This window comes from Pantherophis guttatus, chromosome 8 (assembly GCF_059756535.1).
Source record: "Pantherophis guttatus breed Tessera chromosome 8, ASM5975653v1, whole genome shotgun sequence".
NCBI lineage: Eukaryota > Metazoa > Chordata > Lepidosauria > Squamata > Colubridae > Pantherophis > Pantherophis guttatus.
Window position 1 is genome coordinate 64,705,828 of NC_142070.1, and position 16,673 is coordinate 64,722,500.

The 16,673-nt window shown below is 36.9% G+C and overlaps 1 protein-coding gene across 8 annotated transcripts in view; it reads right to left on the reverse strand.

The window, feature by feature from the left end:
• Nucleotides 1-16,673, reverse strand: part of FSTL5 (follistatin like 5) — a 397,655-nt gene that overhangs the window by 225,830 nt on the left and 155,152 nt on the right. For all 8 annotated transcript variants that reach the window (XM_034411439.3, XM_034411436.3, XM_034411437.3 and 5 more), the window contains one exon: nt 5,317-5,565. In XM_034411439.3, the coding sequence (XP_034267330.2) occupies nt 5,317-5,565 (249 nt within the window). The remainder of the gene's footprint in view (nt 1-5,316; nt 5,566-16,673) is intronic.

Below are 16,673 nucleotides of genomic sequence, written 5' to 3' on the forward strand. Positions count from 1 at the left end.
TAGTCAGCAGGTGCCATCGCTGACTATTGGGGGTGAATCTTTGCCCCCCACAGAGAGGGCTCGCAATCTGGGTGTCCTCCTGGATGCACGGCTGTCTTTAGAAGAGCACATGACGGCCGTGGCCAGGGGGGCCTTTTATCAGGTTCGCCTGATTCGCCAGTTGCAGCCCTTTCTGGATCGGGACGCCTTGCGCACGGTCACTCACGCCCTTGTCACCTCCCGGTTGGACTATTGTAATGCTCTCTACATGGGGCTCCCCTTGAAGAGCACTCGGAGGCTCCAACTGGTCCAGAATGCGGCCGCGCGGGTGGTTATGGGTGCAACCCGTTGCGCCCACGTGACACCCCTCCTGCGCGAGCTGCACTGGCTCCCAGTGGTCTTCCGGGTGCGATTCAAGGTGTTGGTTACCACCTTTAAAGCGCTCCATGGCATAGGACCCGGGTACCTTCGAGACCGTCTTCTGCCACCAATAGCCTCCCACCAACCAGTCCGCTCCCACAGAGAGGGTCTCCTCCGGGTGCCATCAGCCAAGTTATGTCGGCTGGCGACATCCAGGGGGAGGGCCTTCTCTGTGGGAGCTCCAGCCCTGTGGAATGAACTGCCCCCCGAAATACGAAAGATTTCCGACCTCCGGGTGTTTCGCTGCGCTCTGAAGACCCTGTTGTTCCGCCAGGCAGGGTTACTAACATAACGTTTTAAATTGGGGTATTTTAAATTTCTGGGATTTTAATTGGAGCCTAATTATTTAATGATTTTAAATTTTAAATTGTTGTCGTGTTTTTTGTGTTTTTAAATAGGCTGTACACCGCCCTGAGTCCTTCGGGAGAAGGGCGGTATAGAAATAAAATTATTATTATTATTATTATTATTATTATTATTATTATTATTGGGATCTATCTTGTAGGGCTGAGATCTATAATTACATCCATGAGAGAGTCCAATCATTTGTCTACACTACAACAGTGCTGGTTACAAAGAACAGAGTATCAAAGTTAGAAAGCCAAAAGCAAAATCATATTCAATCTAAAGTTTAAACCAGATTGAAGGGCAAGATAAAGGAATTAAGACTAGATGCTATTAATTTAAAGAACATGAAAGAACAATAATAGAAGACTGTAAGAATCAAGACAAGCCTTAAAAAAATATTGGCTTAGCACCAGAAAAATGGAAGAAACTTTGGGAATAATAAATCACCAAATCACAGCAGTATCTAGGAACACTGAACACAATGGCCACAAATCATCCAATTTAAGCAAAACCATCTACTTCAATCATCTCAGAGGTAATTCTATCATAGGATAAATGTCATTAGAAATTGTAAAAATGGAAAATCAAACAAAAACAAAAAAATTAATTCTGAAAATAATCTATGGGAAACTCAAAAAGACTATAATAAAAATGCTAAATAGATAAAAGAATTTGAAGAAGAATTTAGTAAAAATCAAATGGAAAGACTAATAATAACAGCAGAAATATTTGAAAACCAAATGAAAAAGATTTTAAACTGGACATCTCCTGGAAATGATCAATGCATGGCTTTTGGCTCAAATATCTGACTAGCTTACATTCAATTAAGCTAAACAACTTAATGAACTACTGTACAAAGGAGATATCAGTACTGATTAATAACTGGCAGAATTTATCTAATTCAAAAAGACCCAAAGAAAGGAACAACACGAGTAAATTATAGGCCAATAACATGTTTGGAAAGGCATTTAATTCATTATTACATAGTTGTATCACCAAATGGTTGAAAATAATTTGTGCCAGTAAAAGCATTATAATGTTTATAGAAAAAATAATGACACAGTGGAAAACAGAATTGGTGGTAGGAAATGAAAAACATAAGCTGATTAACATTAGGAGGTGCATATTCCAGAGTGACTCATTAACACTCTTATTATTTTTCACTGCTATGATTCCACTTTCAGTGACTTTGAAGCAAACATTGACGATAAAACTGCAAAAAATGCTAACAAAATCTCACATTTTTTTTACATGATAGGTGTGAAGTTTAATGGAAAATCGGAAATCAAAATCCAGTCTTTGACAAACACTATAAGATTTTTAGCACAGATATAGGAATGGAATTTGGCCTAAAATTTGCTACAGTAACAATAAATCAAGGTAAAATCACAAAGTATGCCAATCATCACTGGAGTCCCCAGGCTTCTTTATGCCACAATCTCCCAATGTTGATTTTCAGATCTTGATATTTCATGATCTTCTCAACTTTTTGTTTTTTATTCTGCTATCCCCTAGTATTGCCACATCGATTCTACATTTTTTCTTATAGACCTCCAATATCTGGGTAAGAGGATGCTGAACTATATAGATCTACTATGTCTTTTTCTTAATCTCAATTAATTGCAAATTGCTCATTAAATTAAATGAGACTTAATGATAGAAAACAGTATGGATGTATAGAATGCACATTAATAGAATTTACAAGACTTTCTATTTATTTATTACTTCTTTATTTGTTTCTCCTTCTATTCTGTTTAAGCCGATTAAAAATTAAAGCCATCATAATCTAGAAAAAAAGTTACTTGTCTCATGCTATGGTCATTACTTTCTTTTAAATTTCCTTTTTAAAAAAATATTTTATTGAAGAAGTTTTCAACACAAATAAAATCAGATACTAATTTATAAAATAATAAGGAAAAGTAATAATAATGTAAAAAAGGAATAAAGAAAAGAAAAAAGAAAAAGGTAATAAAGAAGTAGTTTCCAATCCTCTTGAAAGCAGTTATAAGTGCATTTACACTTTATCTTCTCTTATTCAAATTACATCGTAATTTCCTTCTTTTCATAATCTACATTTCTAGTAATCAAATCTGTAAATCACCAGCTCATTTTTTTCAGCAAAAAAGTCAGTAAGAGATTTCCAATCACTAATAAATATAGTTGTTTATTTTCTCTAAGCAATTAAGCTAATTTTGCTATCTCTGCTTGTTCTCTCATCTTCACCAATTATCGGTGAAGATAATTCCTCCATTATCTTCTGTTTTCTTGTAGATCAAAGTCATTCGAGTTCTTTGGAAATAACTGGAACAAAGTGGTCCAGTTATAAGTCCTATAGATGTCCTGACTTTGGAGAACATCCCCTAATAAATCTTTTTGCCAGCTCTTATTCAATGGGTAGACTAAACTTGGAGCAGACAGACACAAAGGCATCTATGATTCTTGCAGGATGTTAAAAATGATAACCAGGCCAAAGATGAGAAAAGCATCTGTGATTATGCAGAAATGTTAATTGTGCCTTTTCAATAATTCCACATTCCAAGTTAAGGGTATCTTTATATAATTGATAAAAAAGAGATAGATTTCTTATTATTCTTAAGGAAAATTCCTAAGGAGAAGAATAATGTTTGATGTCTACATGTAAGTCATTATTATCCAAAGCTTTGTATCACCTCTATTGCTTGGATTTCATGAATATGAATTAGTATCAGTAGTGCAGATACAATCCTTTATAATATGCTCATGCAGTTTTAATGATATAATCAAATACTGAGCAATAGCAACCATGTTGTTAAAGTTACATCTAAATTAGGCCTCAGAAATGCATCTCATTCTTATGCAACCAGCTGTCTTCCCAACAAACAATTTGGTACTGACCTTTCCTTTAATTCATGAGTCTCAAACTCACATCTAAAAGGCTGTTTGCAGCCATTCAAGTCTTTTACTGTAGCCTGCAACAATATTTTGGAGATGATGAAATAAAATAACAACTCAGTAATAATCCCAGATATTGGTTTCTGACTAATGAAAAATGCTTCCAGTTAAGTAGCCAAAGTAAAACAGCTCTGCTTTGCAATTCCATTTGTAGTTTTGTTTGTTTAACAAATAAATATATTTTATTGTCTAATGACATATTGAGATTTTATTTAAGTTTTACTCGCTAGAGGCTTCAATATGAACAGATAAAAGGTTTTAGAACTAAGGCTCCAAGGCTAATGAATTAGTTTTTATGTGGCATTTGTGATCATTTGAGAGCCAAGATTTAGTTCTCTGCAGGAGTGGATAACAATCAGAATTCAGCATATTATTTGTTAATTTATTACTGCCTTCACTGGGCTAATCAGGGCAAAATCTAATTTAAATTTTCAGGCTTGAAATTTTGAGCTTGGACAACCTGGAACTACGCCACCTATGGTCTGACTAAGTATAGTACACAAAATTGTCTGCTACAACATCCTACCTGTCAACCACTACTTCAGCTTCAACCACAATAATACACGGGCAAACAATAGATACAAACTCAAGGTAAACCGCTCTAAACTCAATTGCAGAAAATACGACTTCAGCAACAGAGTGGTCAATACCTGGAATGCTCTACCCGACTCCATTGTTACATCCTCAAACCCCCATAGCTTCAACCTTAAACTGTCTACTATGACCTCACCCCATTCCTAAGAGGTCTGTAAGGGAGTGTGCATAAGCGCACTCTGTCCCTGTCCCACTGTCCCATTTCTTTGTACTCATTACTTCTGCTCATGTCCATGTTTATACTTAAACCTGTTATCTCATACATGTTTGACTAACTAACTAACTAACTAACTAAGTAACTAAATAAATAAATAAATAAAATCTGTGTGAAGCAGAATAATTAGTGCAAGAATGCCTCCAGTTTTTCTATGGATTCCTTCTTGTTGAAGTTTTCTTATGTCCTGTAAAAGTATCAAATATCCTCACTCTTAATTTATAGCTTTATAGAGCCTTCAATACCATATAAAGAGAATATAATACAGACAATTATTGCAATAAGAATAATTAAATTATATTAACAAAAAAAGTTGCAAGAACAGAATAGAGACAAAAAACAAAAGAGCAGATGAAAATAAAATAAAGACATTTAAAAATGATTAAAAAGAAACAAGAGGATTGCCATGACATGTATTCACTATAGGCATAACAATCGAGTTTCTAAGAAATTTCTACATGTAAACTGTTCCACTGAGAGTTGAAGGTGCGTTTCTTATCATTCAACCTTGATCACAGTGGCTACTTCTCCAAATTGAGGTCATAAGATCCTGTTCCAACAATCCTATCAAGGATACAATTTATCAGCAATCATCGTTTTTCCAAAGAAAGGAAAGGTTGAGGCCTGAAGATAGTTGGAAGACTTCTCCCAGTAAAAACGGTTTGTTAACTTAAACTTCCTAATTATTTCTTCACAATACACATTACATTTCCCAGAACCTTAATCAAAATAACTTCAAAATAGGTAACTAATTTTGAAATGAGATGGGTGGCAAATAAATTTGATTAATATATAAAGTCGTTTTTAAGCTATTATCCCCCATTACTTGCCTTTGAAGAAGCAGTCTTCATTGTGGACAATAGTAATCTTCTGCTTTTTCAGGCAGGCAGCCCGGTGCACTTCACAGTGGTTTTCATAGAATTCACCATCAGAACCACAAACAGGCTTGTAATGAGACTTGCAATATTCCATGCAGGCACATTCCCCTTGTCCTGTTTCTCTGTTGACAACACAATGCCTACCCAAGCCACAGTACTTATTTTCACAGGATCCAGGAAGAACACCATGATTCACAGATCCTGAAAAGAAATGGAAAAGGCTTTTAGGTTGTAAACCACAATCTCACATTTTTGTCATATTCAGAGTACCTATGGTGGTATGAAGACTACTTTACTGGAAAGTAATAACAAATAGTTCTGATGATGTCACTGCATAGACCAGGAAGATAATAAATATTTGTAATCTGCAAGTTAATTGTGCCTTGAGACAAACACACTAAGAGAATAATACATTAACCAATTTCCCTTGACATGCAAATAAATTCGAGAATTCATTAAGAATTTTATGACTTTAACAAAAATTCTAGTCCTCGTGGCTCCAGGGGAAAACACAAATGCACAGTCTAATGGATCATAAATTAAAGTTCATATTATTAATACTATGAATTCTATTGAGGATTTTAAAGTACCATATTACATATTTTCTGACCACAATAGAATTTACTTGGGGTGAAGTTACTTTTTGATTCAAAGCTCACTCTACAGCCCTTTTTATACCAGTTTGTATCCAGAAGCACATACTATAGTTGAAATTTGTATTTATTGTATTTATGAAACTTCTATGCTGCCATCCTCACTAAAACCGCAATTCTGGGCAGCTTACAATATAATAAAAGTAAGTTCATTATTCTCCCCTACTTTATAAAATCAAAGTAGGCAAAAGACATTAACAATTTATGATGGTCTTTACTTGATCTGTGAACAAAGAGAATTGGACTGCTTGCTTGCAGTAATATCCCATGGTAAACACTTGTAACAGTTATATATAACAAACTTCTCCAAAATAGGGGCCAATTTTAGCCTCATATAATGAGGTATTTGGGAATAATCCTCCAGAAGAATGGAGTGCTTATATTTATCAGAGTGCTTATATTTATCAGAGATGGAAATGCCTGCACGTAATTTAACCTCTCAGTGGCTGGATTTCCTATTTCTGATCCTTGACCATAAACTAATCATAGCTTCCTTAGATCTCCCCTAATGCACAAACACATCAGGTATCCTGGAATTCCACTGCAACACAACCAACTTTTTAAAACTAATTTACTATCACTTCTTCCCACTAGACAGCAGCCTCTAGAATCCAACATCATTTCTTGGCCTTTGGACTAACATCAAATTTAGTAAATTGGAATCCAACTTATTTCTAATATGTGACACACTGAAAAAAACAGCTGGAATATTGAAACGCCCTTAATTAAGGCAGATCTGGCTGAATAGAAAAATAGTTTAGTAATACACTCAGAATAGTAATACTAGAATATATTCTAGACTTTGGAAGCAGAACATCTTACATTTCATCAATATTTTGGCCAATATGCCACAATCATTAAATCCACTTATTTTTAAAAAACTCACACTGTTTTGTGCAAAAGTTCTCTAAAGTACAGACCATATTGTAAGTCAACACAGTGTTGCCTACATTTGACCAATTGGGAAACATATGCAGAGATCAGCCACATGTTCAGGAAATTTTTATCTAATAAATGAAAGTCCTCTACATTAAATTATATGGCACAATTTAGATGTACCATATAATTTAGATCAATGTAACAACATCCAAATGGGATCTCTCGTTTGTAGAAATTATTACAGTGATCAAATATTAAGTTTACTAATTCCAGATTGTTTTTGGTCCTGTTTCAAGTTATTTCTTTTATATTAAAAAAGCCCTAAACCTCTACAATTATACTATCTAAAATAATTTTGACTGTTATGTAAATCTGTGTATTATAGGAGCAGTGCTAAAAGTCCTGTTCTTAATCTCAACTACAAATGTTGTATTGGTAACTGCTTAAGAAAGGAACATTACAGTATTATTATCCATGTTATAGAAGATAATTGTTCCTCATTTAAATTTTAATTGTAGATCCTGAATTTTACTTAATAGTTTACTGTTCTAGAATGCTACTTTTAAAATAACATTTTAATTGTATATCAGCTTGAGCATATGTATTTATGAAAGCCCTTCATTTGATCCTGCTCAAATACATTTTTTATTTCAGACTAAGCTATCTGAAGATCTATAAGCAGAAGCTTTTATATTTTGAACGATATGCTACAGGCCATATTTCCAAAGTGAATGGTCCAGAATAAGAACTTGGTCAGGGCAGAATACAAACATAATGTAAATGTGTTTTAATTGAATTTAATTAAGCACAGTTATTCTTATATTTCACTAAAATTATAATTCAGAGAGAAATTTTAGAAGAACTTGGAAGGAGCTACACCTATGTTTTAGTGGAATCACAAGCAGAAATAGGGCGATACATTGTGATCATTCCTCTAAAGTTAAATTAAATCATAAAGCTATTCATAATTTAATAGTACACAGCTAAGAATGCCTAATGCTTTCCAAAAGATATATAATCTTCAACCAGATTGTTAAATGCATGGTTTAGAGACTGTGACATGTTTTGGTTTCTTTACTTTTTAAGCACATTTACACTGCCTATTTTATAGTATAATTTAACTTTCAATTTTCCATATAAAAATGGATGCAGTGTAAATATTTCTGTTTACTAGTTCAGTGTAACTGAGATGAAAGCTTTGTGAAGCCTTTTCAGTAAGGTAAGCTTCCAGAAATCAGAATGCACATCCATTTACCAGAATTCTTTTTTAATCTCTAGTAAGAAAACCCAGGAAGGCCAGTATGCTGAATCCCTAAGACTAGTAAACACAATTCCCCTGCTCTCGAAGTTAAATAGGAGGAGAAATAGCTAGGGACTTGTTGCTCTTTGATTCTCTCTGAAAACAGCAAAGATAAGATATTCTAGGGTAGGTGGGTGGATGATTAAATCTGTAGGATTTAAGAAGCAATCCAATCCATCCAGGCTGAATGCAATATGTGCTGGATAATCAGTGTGCACTAGACTTTTGGTGTTATTCTGATGCTTAATTCTTGCTTGATTACTTTTGAAATCCCTTTTCTTTCTCTTTGAAGCTTAGTCTCCACTTTGTACTGCTATTATTGCTTTGTTTATACTTGCTACATGATGAAAACTAATCCTTTTTCTAAGCCTAATACTTGACTACATGAAATCAACTCATTTTCGACTTCTATCACCATAGATATTCTCCATGAAAGCCTAATATTTATCTGTCTTTTCATATCTAAAAACACAAACATATTTTTAAAATAACATTTTTGTGCCTGTTTATTTGTTTGATTAGAAAACGTATATAGTTACCTATTTAAATATATAGCTCTGGGCAGCAAACAATCCCTAAACAAATAAACAAATAAATAACAGGCGTTTATCATACATGATAATTCCATAAAGTAGGCAAATAAATATTGGCTTCCTTCAACCAACTGGCTTGTTGAAGAAAAGGCCAAATTTTACCAGAAAACAAATGGTTGACTCAATTTTCCAGATGCTAACAAAGCATTAAACAGAACTGTCCTCAATAACAGAAAAATTTCCTAAGTGCAGTCTGGAAACCAATTCATCTATTAAGCACCAATTTAATTGTTTTGTTTTCTCATGCAAGTTAGCAGTTCCATTTAACTCCATTCTTTTGAGGAATTGATCAATCAATGACAAGGATTGATGGTACTTATGCTAGTTCTATATCAGTTCAGATTTGTTGTGATGGAAAAGCTTAAATCATATATAGCCTTTATATAGGGTAAACTAGTGAGAAAACTGGGACCAGTCCATGTTCATTATGTTAACCATGAATTCTCGAGATCTGTCTGGATCTGGGGGGGTGGGGGGTGGGCAGGGGTGGACACAGAAAACAGTCGTTTTAATAAAATGTGACTCTTTTTGAGAATAACATGATAGGACACAGAATTATTTGTATTCTTTTATGAAACCAAATACAGGAAATACTGTCACGTGTACAAGAAATATCATTGAATTTGAAATGAAAATTGGCCCTAGATACTCCCGTATGGTGTGCTTAGTGTTTATTTTGTTTAATTATCCTTAGTATATAAGCTTTTATAAAAATAAATGTTGGCAGTATGAATACAAGATTATTTTAAAATGTTATTATTTTAAAAATGCTTCTTTATGCAAGAATTCTAAGGCTAGCTTATAAATTAAATATGATTCAGACATAATAAAGTATCTATTTGCTGCTAGATATTTTCTTAATTACATGGACACCTTTACCCAAGGGGAAGGCACAAATCTGGAACATCAAATCAATTTTATCTATATAAAAATTAGCCCACTCTCTGTGGATAAAATAAATAATAGAACAATATTATAAGAAAACAAATATTCAGCTTGCAAATGACTATAGTAGTCAAATAACTCAGGCTTGGGGGAAAATTTAAATAAAATAATTTAAAGTACCTAAACTGCAGTAGTAGAAAGACAGTTAATATATACAATAGGCTACATAAAGCAAGCCGACAATGATTCTGATTATTATACTAAAGCTATTAAAACATGGGCTCTGAAAACACTTGAAATAAAAGAAATAAAAGAAAAGACATTGAAACAAGAAAACAAAAGAAACACAATCCTTTCCTTCTACTAAGCATGAGTTAGAAATGGAAAAATTGGTCATGGAAAACAGCAATGTAAATCTATTGCAATCATTTTTGGGTATTTCTGGGAATTCATTCATTCTGGGAAGCTTAAAAGTCTAGAAGAAACAGACAAGATATTTAAAGACAACATTACATTCAACTAACATTCACCCCAACTAACTTGGAGTGGCAACTATAATCCCTTTATGACCTGTGGACTTCAACTCCCAGAATTCCTGAGCCAATCGTGCTGCCCATTCCTGAACTCAACTGTCTAATGCAAGAACTAGTTTGATGTGATGATTAAAGTCTGCACTTAGAAATTAGGAGATCAAATTCTAATGTTTGCCTTAGGTACAAAATCCAGCTGGGTGACTTTGGACCTATATTTACATCTTCAATAGGATGGAATTATTTACATTTGAGTGCAAAGTTTACAGGTAGTTATTGTTGAATTTGAAACTGCATATATATTATCATTATTAAGCAATTGTGTGAGAAACATATCTACTATGAGTTATTTAATTTCTCTCTGAAAATTATTCAGTTAACAAATTATTTGTTTGATTGTATTATATGTGGAGATACATTCTATAAGCAAGAAATTTTTGGCTTGCAAAACTGAAAGAGATTTTTAAAAAGGCCGAGAAGGGATTAAAAATAAAAAAGACCTCATATATATTACACTGGAAATAAAGTGTGAATATAGTTCTACATATGTCCTACTCCATTCATGTGTCTTTTGTGGCCATTTTGTTATCAACTTGGCTATTGAAGAATGTTGAAATGGAAAGAGGATGATTCAATCTCACCTGTTCTACGTATACGTCTAAACCAGAGGTGGTATTCAGCAGGTTCTGACAAGTTCTAGAGAACCGGTAGTGGAAATTTTGAGTAGTTCAGAGTACTCCGAACAACCACTTCTGACTGGCCTTGCCCCCATCTATTCTCTGCCTTCCGAGTCCCAGTTGATTGGAAAGAAATGGGGATTTTGCAGTAACCTTCCCCTGGAGTGGGGAGGGAATGGAGATTTTGCAGTATCATCCCCCTGCCACGCCCACCAAGCAATGCCACGCCCACCAAGCCACGCCCACAGAACTGGTAGTAAAAAATTTGAATCCCACCACTAGTCTAAACAAAATGCAGCTCTTCGAGCCTACAATATGAGCTTCATCCTGGTATCTTAGCTCTCAAGGCAGAAAATAGTTTTGGTCTGCATTTTTAAGTGAACCCTGTTATTTATCAATTGCTCAAGTTTTGAAGTTTAATGTTTGATTTAAAAACTGTACTTAAAAGCATACCAATAAAGAAAATTTCCTTTAAAATGTTATGTGTTTGGAAAAAACTATATCAAATGTGCATTTGGATGAAACTGTTCATGAATTATATAATTTGGGAAAAAAACACATGCAACAACAATAGTGCATTTCTTCATTTTTTAAAAACAGATGAATGTAAAAATTGAATGGAAGTGACATATAAAGAAATATATGAAATTCATATGGCTTGACAATATATTTATTTGATCCTTTCACAGATGGATGAATTTGTCAATTTTATTTTCTCCTAAGTTCCATTCTTGCTGTTTTATATGATCTAAAAATAAATGGTCAAATGTAAGTTTACATTTAGTTTAGATTATTTTTAAAAAGTATTTTAAGGCTAATTTTAACATACATTTAACAACTGAAGTTCATTGGTTTAGTAAGCTTTTACAAAATAAAATATTCCAAAAAGACTTTTGACTTTTGAAAGGTTTTATATAGTGCTACCTTTATCCTTTTCACATTCATCCAAATGGTAGAAAGTTAGTAATGATTATGAACAAAATGATAAATGTTTTTTATCTGAGAATATTTCTCTAAATAAATGACTTACAGTATATCTCAGCCTTTGATACTGAAACAGTAATTTGTATTAATTTGACAAACAAGATGTTTACGGTAGACTACTGACAACAAAAGTATTTATTATGCTGCAAAACTATTGCACGCATGTATTATGCTGAAAACTCTTAAGTAATTTTAGCTTTCCACATAAAGATTTTGATACAAAAATACAATAAACAAAGCTATTGAATATTTAAATGCTTTACATAGAGAAAGCTATGTTGCATAAATAACATTGGAGATTATTAAATCTGAAGTAGCTGTACAAATGGATTATAACTCAAGATGGTAATGTAGCAATTAGTTCTATTTCTATCATAAACAATTAGCAGAATGAGTTGTGCTTATTTGTTTGTTTGTTTTATATGTTTGTTTTATTAAATTTATATACCGCCCTACTCCCGAAGGACTCAGGGCGGTGAACAGGCACAAAATAAAATACATAAATACAAAAGTTAGAAACATAATTAAAACCAAATTAAATAATTTAGCCCAAGACAATTAAAAAATCCCAATAATTTAAAACAAATTAAAATTCCAATTTAAAAATTTAAAAGAAAGGGGAGAAAATTAGGCCAGGCCGGCTTGCTGGAATAGGAGGGTCTTTAGAGCACGGTGGAAAGTGTGCAGATCTGGGATCCTCCGTATCTCTGGGTGGAGCTCGTTCCAGATAGTGGGTGCCCCCACAGAGAAGGCCCTCCCCCTGGGGGCCACCAGTCGACACTGCTTGGCTGACAGCACCCGGGGGAGCCCTCTCTATGAGAGCGTACCGGCCGGTGGGAGGCTGTTTGTGGTAGTAGGCGGTCCCGTAAATTTGCTATTAATTTATTTCAGAATCAATAAAAGAAAAAAAGAACCCTAAATTGGTTTTAGTCCAGACTTCTTTCCCAAAGCTTCGCTAAACCACCACACATATTTAAATTTACTAAAACTAAATTAGATGTAGAAAGGCAGCAGCTTTAAGAATCAAATTACAACCAATTTGTGGGTTACAAACTTAAAAACCAGTTTTTCTTATTGTTCTCAGGGGTGCTTAGCTTTAAATGTAATCCTATGCATTGGATTACTTTAAAAGGAATGGACTCTCTTGTCTTCCTGCACTGTAAAGTTCTTAAAATATTCATGCAAAATGTTGGTTATTATTTACTTTCAATATATGTCAAGGGAAAGTATGGAAATTTCACTAAAAACTTCAGGAATTGTGTCTTTGTGTGTGTTTGTGTATGAGGGCTTTCCATTCTAAGAAGAAAAAGGCACAGATTTTTTATTTGATGATGTATTTGGAGATAATACTTGAAAACAAAAATGATCCTTCAATAACAATAGATCCTTCTGAATAACAAGATCAGAATATTTTATACAACATCTTTTACAGTTTATGAATTTCTTATTTATTTATTTATTTGTTTGTTTATTTGTTTATTTTGTATACCGCCCTTCTCCAACAGGACTCAGGGCAGTGAACAGCCATGGTAAAACATAACATATAAAATTTAAAAACAATTTAAAAAACATTAAATAATTTTGGCTATCCATTTAAAACAACCCGGATTAAGACCAATTTCAAATTAAAACCGAAGGGATGGGATCAAGCCAGCCCAGCTAGGTGAAAAAGATGTGTTTTCAGGGCCCAATGAAAAGTCCGGAGGTCTGGTATCATGCGTATCTCTGGAGGTAGGTCGTTCCAGAGGGCAGGTGCCGCCACAGAGAAGGCTCTCCCCCTGGGGGTTGCCAGCCAACATTGTCTGGCTGACGGCACCCTGAGGAGTCCCTCTCTGTGGGAGCGTAGTGGCCGGTGGGAGGTTATTGGCGGCAGAAGGTGGTCTCGTAGATACCCCGGCCCTAAGGCATGGAGCTCTTTAAAGGTGGTCACCAACAGCTTGAAGCGCACCCTGAAGACCACAGGAAGCCAGTGCAGCTCGCGCAGGAGAGGTGTCACATGGGAGCGCCCCATCGCTCCCATAATCCACCGCGCAGCCGCATTCTGGACCAACTGGAGCCTCCGGGTGCACCCCAAGGGGAGCCCCATGTAGAAGGCATTGCAGTAGTCCAGATGGGAAGTGACGAGTGCTTGAGTGACCATGTGTAGGGAGTCCCGATCTAGAAAGGGACGCAACTGGGGTATCAGGCGAACCTGATAAAAAGCCCCCCTGGCCACGGCCGTCATATGCTCTTCTAAAGACAGCCGTGTATCCAGGAGGATGCCCAAGTTGTGAGCCCTTTCCATGGGGGCCAGTGATTCTCCCCCAATAACCAGCGATGGCACCAGCTGGCTATATCGGGACGCCAGAAGCCACAGCCACTCGGTCTTGGAAGGGTTGAGTCGGAGCATGTTTCTCCCCATCCAGGCCCGCACGGCCTCCAGGCACTGGGACATCAATTCAAGGGAATCGTTGGGGCACAACATGATACCATGGTCAATGGTATCAAAAGCCGCTGAGAGATCTAACAGGACCAGGATAGAGGAACAACCCCTATCCCGAGCCCTCCAGAGATCATCCACCAACGCAACCAATGCCATTTCCGTGCTGTGCCCAGGCCTGAAGCCAGACTGGAGCGGATCTAGATAGACAGCTTCATCCAGGTACTGGGGAAGCTGCCACACCACCACACTCTCAACAACTTTCACAATAAAACGAAGGTTGGAGACTGGACGATAGTTAGCCAAAACAGCCGGATCCAGAGAGGGCTTTTTCAGGAGGGGCCTCACCACCGCTTCTTTCAAGGCAGCCGGCAGGACACCCTCACTCAAGGAAGCGTTAATAATCCTCTGGAGCCAGCCTCGTTCAACCTCCCAGGAAGCCAGCACCAACCAGGAGGGACACGGGTTCAATAAACATGTGGTCATGTTCAGCCGTCCCAGAATTCTGTCCACGTCCTCAGGAGCCACAGGATCGAACTCCTCCCAGATAACACTCTCAAGGCCTGCCTCAGTCATCCCGTCTGGACTTACCCAGTCAGAGGCCAGGCCTTCCCAAATCTGAGCGATCTTGTCATGCAGATACTGCACAAAATCCTCAGCTCGACCCTGCAAGGGATCATCCCATGCTCCCAGATGGAGGAGGGAGCAGGTCACCCTAAACAGGGCGGCTGGACAATTATCTGATGACGCAATAAGGGCGGCAAAATAGCTAGATTTTGCTGCTTTTATCACCACTAGATAGGTCTTAATATGAGACCTCACCAGCGTTCGATCAGATTCAGAACGGCTGGTCCTCCAACCGCTCTCCAGGCGTCTTTTCCGGCGTTTCATCTCCCTCAGCTCTTCGGAGAACCAAGGAGCTAGGTGACTTCGGTGCCAGGTCAGAGGCCGCAAAGGCACGAAGCGGTCCAAAGCCCCAGCAGCCGCACTGTCCCAGGCGGCCACCAGGTCTTCAGCCAAGTCATGAGCCAGAATCTCAGGAAATGGCCCAAGCTCCATCTGGAACCTATCAGGATCCATCAGGCGCCTGGGGCGGAACCACCTAGTCAGTCCCGCCTCCCTGCAGCGCAGCGGTTAGAAAGTCAAGTCGAAGGAGCGAGTGGACAGACCATGACAAGGGTTCAATGACTATATCCCCTGTATCAAGGCCACTCGACCACTGACTAGAGATAAAAGCTAAGTCCAGAGTGTGCCCACCTGAGTGAATAGGGCCATGAATTAACTGAGTCAGGTCCATGGCCATCATGGAAGCCATGAACTCCCGAGCCACCTCAGACGTTTCACCGATAGATGGCAGGTTGAAATCCCCCATGACCAAAAGTCTGGGGGTATCGACCACCACCTCGGCTATGACGTTAAGCAGCTCAGGTAGGGTTGTTGCCACGCGGCAGGGAGCCAAGTACGTGATCAACAAACCCATCACTCCACGGCCCCATTTCACAAGAAGGGACTCACATCCGGCTATCTGTGGAACAGTGGTCTCCCTCGGATCAAGACCTTCCTTTATAATAATAGCCACCCCCCCACCCCTGCCCTGAGCTCTCGGCTGGTGGATTGCGGGGAAGCCTGGTGGGCACATATCTACGAGGGGAACTCCCCCCTCCTGGCCCAACTAGGTCTCCGTAATGCCTGCCAGGTCCGCTCCCCCCTCCTGGATATATTAGTGGATATATCACCTTTCATATTTAGTGAACCATTTAAAAAATAATAATAACATGGAGCATAGAAACAAATAAGCAACCTGAAAACAATATTAAGGAATTTCCCATTGCTCCTTCCACATTTTAATTGGATTTTTTAATTGTATTTTTTAAAAATAAAATGTTTTGTAGAATTGTACATGAGTGGTAAAGTGAAAATATGTTAGAAGAATAAATGCAAAGTTAGAGAGCTAAGATGAATGCAAAACAGTCTATGTTTTCTGTTATTCTGGACAAATGACAAAAAGACATAGAAAGTATGGCACATGACAGAATTAACTGACAGGAATAGGAGCATTTTAACCCAATCCAAGCAAACAGTGCATATTATATCCATCTATAATTATTTTAATAATTTTCCACAAAATTTTATTATAAAGCTTTATTACAATCATTCACTCAAACATAAAACAATAAACACAAAACTATATCTTCCACTTCATTCTTTCCTCTCTCAAAATTTTGCTGGAAACCTATATGATTCCTGATTTGATGTAGTGTACAGGTAGGTGTAATAGGTCTCCAGCAAAAGGAGAATGACATACAGCAGGCATAAATATGTTCTGGCTTTTTGAGTATCTTGATTTATTTTTTTAAGAACATGGATTGTTTTCCCACTGATAGTCATT